Below are 11,880 nucleotides of genomic sequence, written 5' to 3'. Positions count from 1 at the left end.
AGTGATTTTAACAGGGATTCTGTCTTTTTTTTTTTTTTTTTTTAAAGACAGAGTCTTGCTCTGTCGCCCAGGCTGTAGCGCAATGGCATGATCATAGCTTACTGCAGCCTCAAACTCCTGGGCTCAAGTGAACCTCGCGCCTCAGCCTCCTGAGTACCTGGGACTACAGGCATGCAGTAGTGTACTTGGCTAATTTTTTTTTTTTCTTTAGAGATGGGGTCTCATTATATTGCCCAGGCTGTTCTCAAACTCCCTGCCTTAGCCTCCCAAAGTGCTGGAATTACACGGCACCACCATGCCAGGCCTGAGGAGGAAAAATGTATAATAAAGCATTACACAAACTAGTAAAAAGTGGTTAACTACTATGCTAATAAATACAGGAATGAAAAATGCTACTATCTCTAGGGAAGAGGGAGAGTCCTCAGAAAAGGAACTCCTTTTTTTTTTCTTTCTCTTTCTTTCTTTTTTTTTGTTGAGATGGAGTTCGCTCTTGCTGCCCAGGCTGGAGTGCAGTGGTGCAATCTCAACTCACCACAACCTTCACCTCCCGGGTTCAAGCGATTCTCCTGCCTCAGCCTCCCGAGTAGCTGGGATTACAGGCATGCACCACCACATTCCAGTAACTTTGCATTTTTAGTAGAGACAAGGTTTCTCCATGTTGGTCAGGCTGGTCTCGAACTCCCAACCTCCGGTGATCTGCCCGCCTTGGCCTCCCAAAGTGCTGGGATTACAGGCATGAGCCACCATGCCCGGCAAAAAAGGAACTCTTGTAAGAGGCCCCTCCCCACTCAGGCTGAGTTTCAGATTTCCTTGGAGCAGGAGTGGCTGCAGCCTGCTGGATGGAGAGAAGCTGCCAGAGTGAGTGATGACACAGGAACTCCTGCACTGCAGGAGGGAAGGAAAGGACATCCCAGAAGCATCCCAGATACCAGCACAAATACCACCTCCCCGGTGCCAATCCCAGGCTCTCCCGGGAATTGTCTGAATATGCCCTGGTTCCCAGTACACAGATAATCTGCTCAAAAGCTGGTGCTGGCCTAAAAGACCCAAGTCTTCCATGTCTTTGGAGTCTATTTCCTGCCACAGAGAACAGTATCTGGCCAAGCATAGATGCTGGAATTACAACTGTGCGCTACTGTGCCCGGCCAATTTTATTATAGAGACAGGGTCTCCCTATGTTGCCCAGGCTGGTCTGGAACTCCTGGGCTCAAGTGATCCTCCCTCCTCGGCTTGGCTTCCCAAAGTGCAGGGATTACAGGCGCGAGCCACCGCACCCAGCTTCAAAATACTCTCAAGAAAAAACTTTATCTGGCCAGGGGTGGTGGCTCACATCTGTAATCCTAGCACTTTCAGAGGCCGAGGTGGGTGGATCACCTGAAGTCAGGAGTTCGAGATCAGCCTGGCCAACATGGTGAAACCCTGTTTTCACCAAAAATACAAAAATTAGCCAGGCATGGTGGTGCGCACCTGTAATCTCAGCTACTCAGGAGGCTGAGGCAGGAGAATCACTTGAACCTGGGAGGTGGAGGCTGCAGTGAGCCAAGATCGCGCCACTGCACTCCAGCCGGCGCAACAGAGCGAGACTCTGTCTCAAAAAAATAAAATAAACAAAAATTTAAATAAAAGTAAAAAAGTAAAAAATTAAAACGTTACCTTATCTCTTTTCTTAGTTCATCTTCGGCTGCTTGATTTTCTCCAGGGCAAATCTTTGCCCTAAACTTCCTATAATTCTGTTCACCTTCACTTTGCTGTGTTTCACGATGTAACTGCTTTATTCGTTTAGCTAAAGAACTCATAGAAAAGTCTAGGGCTACAACCTTCTTATGAATTTTAACAGATACATCAACCTGAGAGGCTGACACATTCTGAGTATTTACTAACTTTTGACAAATGTCAGAACTGGAAAGAATTTCTTCTTTTTTAAAACGCTTTGTGTTTGGGGATGCGAGATCAGTTGGCTGAGGCGAAACTTGAAATTTACACCCTGTGTCTTCCAGGTTTGGATGGCAGTCCACATCTGAAAAAGAGTCGTCAGTTTCAGGCGGTTTCTCATGAGAGTCTGCATATTCCTGTGAGCCCCTGTCCTCTGGGGAGCTGGCCGCACACTTGCTGCTGCAGTGACTGCCCGTGTCTGGGATGCTGAACCCCTCAGAATCCACGGAAGTGCTGCCGTGCCCTGAGTCCTTCTCCACCTCCGCTCTGTCCGTAGGGTCCCTGGGTCCCTGACTGGAACTCGCTGCCTCTTTCTGAGGTCTCAGGAAGCCTCTGTCAGAGACGGCATCTGAAGTGCTAGAAGATGGCACATCCCTTTTCTGTCCTAGAGGGCTCCTTCTTGCTTCTGGAGTCTTCGGGCTGTGAGGCTTGTTCTCTGTTGTGTGACGAAGAGAAAAGGCCTCTCGCAGTCTGGAAATGGACACGTCCCTTTTTTCTTCTCGAGTCCTTAATGAAGGGGAATGATCCTGCTTTTCTACCAGGGGCTTCTCCACATCCGCTGCATGCATTTTTACTAAGTTACCTAAGCAAACGTGAATGGAGAAGAGGGTCAGGGACCATCCTGAAATGGTGAGAGGACGTGCTTATGTGAACAGATACTTCACAAAAGAGGAGATCCCCATGCTAATTACACAGACGAACACGGTTCAGTGTTCAAAACAAAACTATAATATGGGCCAGGTGTGGTGGCTCACGCCTGTTATCCCAGAACTTTGCAAGGCCAAGGCAGGTGGATCACACGAGGCTAAGAGTTCGAGACCAGTCAGGACAACACGGCGAAACCCTGTTTCTACTAAAAATACAAAAATTAGCCCGGTGAGGTGGGGCACATCTATAATCCCAGCTACCTGGGAAGCTGAGGCACGAGAATCCCTTTAGCCCGGGAGGCAGAGGTTGCAATGAGCAAGATGCCACCACTGCTCTCCAGCCTGGGTGACAGAGCAAGACTCTGTCTCAAAAAAAACCAACACAATACGATGTGGCCATATACTCACCAGAATGGGCAAAATTAAAAAATAACAAATTCTCACAAAGATCGGGATCAAGTGGAATGACTGAATATCTCTGGTAGGAATGAACCTGGTACAGCTGCTTTGAAAAGCTCTCTGGGAATACCTCCTAAATCTGAATGTATGCACACCTGCAACCCAGCATAGCTACTCCTATCAGAAGTGCCTATCAGCTGGGCACAGTGGCTTACGCCTGTAATCCTAGCACTTTAAGGTCACGAGTTCAAGACCAACCTGACCAACATGGTGAAACCTCGTCTCTACTAAAAATACAAAAAAAAATTAGCAGGGCATAGTGGAATACACTTATAGTCCCAACTACTATGGAGGATGAGAATGAGGCAGGAGAATCACTTGAACCTGGAAGGTGGGGGTTGCAGTGAGCCAAGATCACTCCACTGTACTCCAGCCTGGGTGACAGAGTGAGACTCCCTCACAAAAAAAAAAAAGAACTAACTATGCATGCTCGTCAAAAGACATGGATAAGGATGTTCATGACAGCATTCTTCATATAGCCCCAAACTGGAAACAATTCCAATATTCACAAATTACGGTATCTGACTATAATGGAACACTGTACAGCGAACGAATAAATGAATTTTGCCGCATGACTTGGTTGAATCTCACAAACAAAATAATGAGAGAAAGCAACAAATCACAGAAAAGGACAGACTGAATAACCTCAAATTAAAAACAGATTAAACTATACTGCTACAGTTTTTTTGTTTGTTTGTTCGTTTGTTTTGAGACAGAGTCTCGCTCTGTCGCCCAGGCTGGAGTGCGGTGGCAGGATCTCGGCTCACTGCAAGCTCTGCCTCCCGAGTTCATGCCATTCTCCTGCCTCAGCCTCCCAAGTAGCTGGGACTGTAGGCGCCGCCACCATGCCCGGCTAATTTTTTGTATTTTTAGTAGAGATGGGGTTTCCATCATGTTAGCCAGGATAGTCTCGATCTCCTGACCTCGTGATCTGCGCGCCTCAGCTTCCCAAAGTACTGGGATTACAGGCGTGAGCTGCCCGGCCTAAATTCTGTTAGAAGTCAGGAAATCCCAGCATTTTCAGAGGCCAAGACTAGAGGATCGCTTGAGCTCAAGAGTTCGAGACCAGCCTGGGCAACATGGAGAAACCCCATCTCCAATGAAAATACAAACATTAGCCAGGTGTGGTGGCAGGCGCCTGTAATCACAGCTACTCGGGAGGCTGAGGTAGGAGAATCTCTTGAACCCAGGAGGCTTCAGGGTTGCAGTGAGCTGAGATCATGTCACTGCACTCCAGCCTGAGCAACAAGAGTGAAACTCCATCTCAAAAAAACAGACATGACTAGGGAATTAAAAATGCAGTCACTGTAGACTTCTTCCAATCATATATCTTATATTACGTCATCCATTTACAATTTACAAAAAACTAGAGGTACTTGGAGGCAGCTACTTGGGAGGCTGAGGCAGGAAGATGGCTTGAGCCCAGGAGTATGAAGCTGCAGTAAGCTACGATGGCACCACTGCAGTCCAGCCTGGGTGACAGAGCAAGTCCCTGTCTCAAAAAAAAATTAAAAATGATAGTATAAGAGACTTTGTTTCATGTCAAAAAAAAAAGCTTACCTTGGAAAAAATAAGGAAACACATTAGCTGAAAGCTTTAGAAGCTGTTTGTACACAGTATTTTTCCTACCTTCAATATCCAGCAGTGGCTGCTGACTGACACTCAGCTTGTTGACATCACTATCAAACATTCCTATCAAAGAGGTTTTTAAAACTGCCAACAAAAGCTTTTCCTCTTGTAGCAAAATTTGCCTTTTATCTGGAGTAACATTGATATCAACACATTCTAAGGAAAAAAAGAAAACACACTTACTATGTTTAAATTCACTTTTATTTATTTATTATTATTATTTTCAGACAGGGTCTCACTCTGTCGCCCAGGCGGAGTGCAGTGGCGTGATCTCAGCTCACTGCAACCTCCGCCTCCTGGGTTCAAGTGATTCTCCCGGCCTCAGCCTCCAAAGTAGCTGGGATTACAAGCAAGTGCCACCACATTGGCTAATTTTTGTATTTTTAGTAGAGATGGGGTTTCACTATTTTGGCCAGGCTGGTCTTGAACTCCTGACCTCAAGTGATCCACCCGCTTTGGCCTCCCAAGGTTCTGGGATTACAGGCATCAGCCACTGTGCCCAGCCAAATTCACTTTTAACTATAGAAATTTCCCCATCTATTATTTCATTCACTTGTATTTATCACAAGTACTATTAAAAAAATACAGTGTCCAGGTTAATATTCATAAATTATGAAATCACCATTCTCATGCTGGCCACGGTGGCTCATGCCTCCAATCCCAGAACTTTGGGAGGCCGAGGCGGGTGGATCATGAGGTCAGGAGTTCGAGACCAGCCTGGTCAAGATGGCGAAATCCCATCTGTACTAAAAATACAAAAATTAGCTGGGTGTTGTGGCGCATGCCTGCAGTCCCAGCTACTTGGGAAGCTGAGGCAGGAGAATCGCTTGAACCCGGGAGGCAGAGGTTGCAGTGAGCCGACATCGTGCCATCGCACCCCAGCCTTGGTGACAAGAGCAAAACTCCGTCTCTCAAATAAATGAGCAAAAGCCAATTTTTGAATAGACACAATATAGAAGGGCTTGAAAAGCTGAATTGTTAAAGGAAAAGCAAATAAACACATAAAAATAATTTTAAATATGCAAACTAAAATAAGGTATTTTAATCCCTTACTGAATTTAGCTTAACCATTATAATACCTAATACATTATAGGTAGATGTGTAAATTGGTACATCTGGAATGCAATATAGAAAAAGCCTTAAAATGATCATATTCACGGACCCAGTAATTCTACTCCTAGCAATTTATCTTAAGAATAATTAAAGATGTAGGCTGAGCACAGTGGCTCACGCCCTGTAATCCCAGTACTTTGGGAGGCTGAGGCAAATGGATAAGTTAAGGTGAGGAGTTCAAGATCAGCCCGGCCAACACGGCAAAACCCTGTCTCTAATAAAAATACAAAAAATGAGTCAGGCGTGGTGGTGGGCGCCTGTAGTCCCTGCTACTCAGGAGGCTCAGGTGGGAGAATCGCTTGAACTCAGGAAGCAGAGGTTGCAGTGAGCTGAGATTACACCGCTGCACTCCAGCCTGGGAGACAGAGCAAGACTCTGTCTCAAAAAAATATATAATAATGAAGATGCAGATAATGATTTAATTATAAGGAAAGTATTTGTAATTTCCAAAAACTAAAAACAACTTAAATTTTGAAAAATTTAAAAATTAAAATACCAAACTATAACCATGCATTAGAATATAATTCACCTATTAAAATCACATTTCTGATTAATTTTTAATAACATGGAAGAGAAAACATTCACATCTGAGGATAAAGCACAGTATACAAAGTTATTTTCTCATTCCAAAGAATATGGGAGTAGGGGAGAGAGAAAGAGAAAGAGGAGAGAAGATATTTTTTAAGGTATGTACATATGTATTTCTTTTTTTTTTTCTTTTTTTTTTTTTTTTTGAGACGGAGTCTAGCTCTGTCGCCCAGGCTGGAGTGCAGTGGCGCGATCTCGGCTCACTGTAAGCTCCGCCTCCCGGGTTTACGCCATTCTCCTGCCTCAGCCTCCCGAGAAGCTGGGACTACAGGCGCCCGCCATCTCGCCCGGCTAGTTTTTTGTATTTTTTAGTAGAGACGGGGTTTCACCGTGTAGATCAGGATGGTCTCTATCTCATGACCTCGTGATCCACCCGTCTCGGCCTCCCAAAGTGCTGGGATTACAGGCTTGAGCCACCGCGCCCGGCCGTACATATGTATTTCTAAGTATCTAGAAAAAATACTCAATGACAATAAACCAAAATTTTAACAATCAGAAAAAAAATCTATATGAAATGAATTATTTGTGAAATTAGGAAGAACATTTAGTCTACTTTCTCCCTTGGTTGGCATTAAAAAAATTACATTTTCCTAATAATACAATTAACATAGTCTCAAGTAGAAAGTGGGAACTCTGTTTAAAAAAAACAAAATTACGGGGTCAGGAATGGTGGCTCATGTCTATAATCCCAGCACTCTGGGAAGCCAAGACGGGCAGATTACGAGGTCAGGAGATCGAGACCATCCTGGTTAACACGGTGAAACCCCATCTCTACTAAAAATACAAAAAATTAACCAGGTGTGGTGGCACACACCTGTAGTCCGAGCTACTTCGGAGGCTGATGCAGGAGAATCGCTTGAACCCGGGAGGCAGAGCTTGCAGTGAGCCGAGACTGTGCCACTGCACTCCAACCTGGGCGACAGATCAAGACCCCATCTCAAAAAAAAAAAAAAGAAAACCAACAAACTTAGATGACTATAAATTGTTATCTCATTCCGGTCAGAACAGAGCTGTATAATTTCATTTTATTCTTTGAGGCATTAGTCACTAGTTGTACTGAAATGCCAATGGAACTTACCTGAATCAACAGAAATGTTAAGAACAACAAATGGATATTGATGTCGATTATACATGTGGTAGACCTCATTCACAAGTCTGGAGACCTGCACAAAATACAAGGAGTAGAAAAGAATAAATGACAAATGTTCCCGGCCCCCCACATTCTAACAACATACTATTCTAACCAACCAGTATGTTCTTAGAAGGGAATTGTTTTTGTTTTAATAAGACAAGGTCTCGCCTTGTCACAGGCTGGAGTGCAGTGGAGCAATCATGGCTCACTGCAGCCTCAACCTCCCAGGCTCAAGTCATCTTCCCACCTCAGCCTGCCACGTAGCTTGGACTACAGGCAGGATTTCTTTTTTCTTTTTTCTTTTTTTTGAGATGGGGTCTCACTCTTGTTACCCAGACTGGAGTGTAATGGTGTGATCTTGGCTCACTGCAACCTCCACCTTCAGGGCTCAAGTGATTATCCTGACTCAGCCTCCAGAGTAGCTGGGATTACAGGCACATGCCACCACAACCAGATAATTCTTGTATTTTTAGTACAGACAGGGTTTCACCAAGTTGGCCAGGCTGGTCTCGAACTCCTGACCTCAGTTGATCCGCCTGCCTCGGCCTCCCAAAGTGCTAGGATTATAGGCGTGAGCCAGTACACCTGGCCTAAGAATACATTTTTCAATAGCTTTACTGAGATATGACTAACATAGAATAAACTACACATTTAAAGTGTGCAATTTCACAAATTTTGACATATACACAAACACCTGTGAAACTATCCCCACAATCAAGATAATGAATATATCCATCACCAAAAGTTTCCTCACAACTCATGAAGTGGTATTTCGCTAATCACAGATTCCGAAGACTGAATCTTTTTCCAACCTAAAGTTACTCTATGAGAAATTCTAGTGAAATGCGGGCACAGCTTAAATATTCATAAAACACATTCAATGTACATAGAAACATATTTATGACATTAAAATGTCATTAGAAATAAACTAAACTATCACATTAATTATTAATAGTTACAATTAATAATTATGAATCCATCACACTATAGGTTAAAAAATTTAGAAGATCAACCACATCTGGCAGATTACACGCGAACTCTAAAACATCATTGAAATACAGGGACCGGAAGTGGTGGCTCATGCCTGTAATCCCAGCACTTTGGGAGGCCAAGGCAGGTGGACTGCCTGAGCTCAGGAGTTCTTGACCAGCCGGGGCAACACAGCGAAACCCCGTCTTTACTCATATACAAAAAATTAGCTGGGCATGGCAGCATGCACCTGTAATCCCAGCTACTCGGGAGGCTGAGGCAGGAGAACTGCTTGAACCTGGGAGGCGGAGGGTGCAGTGAGCCGAGATCACGTCACTGCACTCCGGCCTGGGCGACAGAGCGAGACTCCGTCTCAAAAAAATAAAAAGAGAAAAAGAGAAACAGAAAATATTACTGAGGTACAATGTTGTGCTATAATCATATCAAGATGATCTGTTTAAATTTGAGGCAGAAGCAATCTGAACCCTTATTTTCCTAGAAAAATAGAAAGAATGAAGAGAAAATATAGAAATCTGTAGAAAATATAGAAACCATGTAATCAGTCTATACTGAACGGTGACACAGAATGTTATAAAATGTTTAGTTTCTTCAAATAGTTTTAGTTTTTATAATAATAAATATACTGGTAATTAATATGTGTTTATATATTTATGTATATGTACACACAACATATATAATGTATATATACACATACAAACACACTCACGTATATGCAATTTAAGCAACTATACACAGAGGCCAGGCGCGGTGGCTCATGCCTGTAATCCCAGCACTTTGGGAGGCCAAGGCGGGCAGATCACGAGGTCAGGAGTTCAAGACCATCCCGGCCACATGGTGAAATCCTGTCTCTACTAAAGACACAAATAATTACCCAGGAGTGGTGGCGCAGGCCTGTAATCCCAGCTACTTGGGAGTCTGAGGCAAGAGAATCGCTTGAACCCAGGAGGTGGAGGTTGCAGTGAGCCAAGATTGCGCCATTGCACTCCAGCCTGGGCGACAGGGCGAGACTCTGTCTCAAAACAAACCCAAAAAACAACAACAAAAAAACTGTACACAGATAGACACGCTCCTTGACTTATGATAGGGTTATGTCCTGACAAACACATAAGTTGAAAATATTGCATGTCAAAAATGCCTTTGTGATAACCTAACCTACTGAATGTCCTATCTCAGCCTTGCCTCAGAATACTTACATTAGTCTATAGGGAAAATAACACAATACCTATTTTATAATAAAATGTTGAGTATCTTCTGTAATTTATTGAATACTATACCGAAAAACAATGGTTCCATAGGTACTTGAAGGATGGTATCTACTGCAAAAATAACTTCTGCAACAAGGTAAAGTAGTAGAAAAATATTATTTTTTTTTGGCTAGGCGCAGTGGCTCATGCCTGTAATCCCAGCACTTTTGGAGGCCGAGGCGGGCAGATCACAAGGTCAGGAGATTGAGACCTTCTTGGCTAACATGGTGAAACCCCGTCTCTACTAAAAATACGAAAAATTAGCTGGGCGAGGTGGTGGGCGCCTGTGGTCCCAGCTACTCAGGAGACTGAGGCAGGAGAATGGCGTGAACCCGGGAGGCAGAGCTTGCAGTGAGCCAAGATCGCACTAGAGTGACAGAGTGAGACTCCGCCTCAAAAAAAAAAGAAAAAGAATTTTTTTTTGAGACACAGTCTCACTCTGTCACCCAGGCTGCAGTGCAGTGGCACAATTTCGGCTCACTGCAGCCTCCATCTCCCACGTTCAAGCGATCCTCCTGCCTCAGCCTCCCATGTAGCTAGGATTACAGGCATGCAGCAACACGCCTGGCTATTTTTTGTATTTTAGTAGAGATGGGGTTTTGTCATTTTGGCCAGGCTGGTCTCGAACTCCTGGCCTCAAGCAATCCACCCGCCTCGGCCTCCCAAAGTGCTGGGATTACAAGCACAAGCCACTGTGCCCGGACAGAAAAATCTTCAGTTGAAACATCTTTTTCTTTTTTTTTTTTTTAGTTGAAACATCTTAAGTTGGGGGCCATCTGCAGTAGACTTCTGTAAATGCCCAAAATTAGATAATGTTAAAGCCATGTTTCTCAAAGTCCCAAGTTCCATGTAAACTGCCTATTATCAGGAAAAAAGTTACCCATTAAAAGTCAAAGGCATAAAGAATAAACTAATACAAAAAAATTTTAAATACCTTTGCTGGGTCACAAGGCCGCCGGTTGATGAAGAAAAACTGTCTGTCTGTTGAACTCCTTCCAACTCCATGTGCGCATTGTGAAATGAAACCTGAGATGCTATTCAACATTAATATGGTGAGGACAGGATTCCAGAGTGAAAAGGATTAGAAATACTATCACATGGCAAGTTTTTTTTTTTTTTTTTTTTTGAGATGGAGTTTCACTCTTATTGCCCAGGCTGGAGTGCAATGGCACGATCTTGGCTCACCGCAACCTCCGTCTCCCAGGTTCAAGCGATTCTCCTGCCTCAGCCTCCCCAGTAGCTGCAATTACAGGCATGCGCCACCACGCCTGGCTGACTTTTTTTGTATTTTTAGTAGAGATGGGGTTTCACCATGTTGGTCAGGCTGGTTTTGAACTTGTGATCTTGTGATCCGCCCGCCTCAGCCTCCCAAAGTGCTGGGATTACAGGCGTGAGCCACCACGCCTGGCCAACATGGCATATTCTTAAAGTGAAATGAAATCAAAATCCTAGGTAACGTGCTGATAAGTATCACAATTGCAGTGCATGGGTATCTGTGCTCCAAATCTTGATGAGTCATCAAAGAACCAGACCTCCTGGAATGCTCTGAAGCTCCTACAGTCAACCAATGCACCACAGGCGATGCAGTGGGTCCAACACTGATGTGCTGCAGCTCTCCTTATCCTTCCTGATAAATCCTCCGTAAGAGGAGTGGGTCTCGCTTCAAATGCATTCTCAGAACCTCCGTACTGCCGCCCCCGGTTTGTCAATGAAGCCTAACCACTTGTGCTCAGGATTCTGCCCACATTCCCTCCCCTTTCACAATCTCCCGGTTAGGAAGCTTGTATCTCACATCTTGGTAAAGCGCTTGCTTCACATGAGACCCACCCCGGGGACACGGGCGTTTCCGGAAGAACACCACCTTCACATGAAGACACGAAGCTCCGTGTTTACAATCTCAGGCACGGGCCAAAAGCAAGTGGAGGAAGAATAAGAAATATAGATCTAGACACAAAGAACAAACAAAAAGAAATATAGATCTTAGGCTGGCGCGGTGGCTCACGCCTGAAATCCCAGAGCCTTGGGAGGCCAAGGGGTGTGGATCACCTGAGGTCAGGAGTTCAAGACCAGCCTGCGCAATAAGGTGAAACCCCATCTCCACTGAAAATACAAAAGATCAGCCGGGCCTGGTGGTGCACACCTGTAG

General features: G+C 44.4%; 1 protein-coding gene across 1 annotated transcript in view; it reads right to left on the bottom strand.

The window, feature by feature from the left end:
* PMS2 (PMS2 postmeiotic segregation increased 2 (S. cerevisiae)) overlaps window positions 1-11,880 on the bottom strand; it is a 43,708-nt gene that overhangs the window by 13,948 nt on the left and 17,880 nt on the right. The window contains exons 8-11 of the mRNA XM_011934408.1: window positions 10,669-10,768; window positions 7,447-7,531; window positions 4,668-4,823; window positions 1,654-2,515 (exon numbers count right to left, since the gene is read on the bottom strand). Coding sequence (XP_011789798.1) covers window positions 1,654-2,515; window positions 4,668-4,823; window positions 7,447-7,531; window positions 10,669-10,768 — 1,203 coding nt within the window. The remainder of the gene's footprint in view (window positions 1-1,653; window positions 2,516-4,667; window positions 4,824-7,446; window positions 7,532-10,668; window positions 10,769-11,880) is intronic.

This window comes from Colobus angolensis, unplaced genomic scaffold (genome assembly GCF_000951035.1).
Source record: "Colobus angolensis palliatus isolate OR3802 unplaced genomic scaffold, Cang.pa_1.0 Scaffold135, whole genome shotgun sequence".
Taxonomy (NCBI): Eukaryota; Metazoa; Chordata; class Mammalia; order Primates; family Cercopithecidae; genus Colobus; species Colobus angolensis.
The sequence above is the reverse complement of the archived record's forward strand: the minus strand, read 5'-3'. Positions and strand labels throughout refer to the sequence as shown.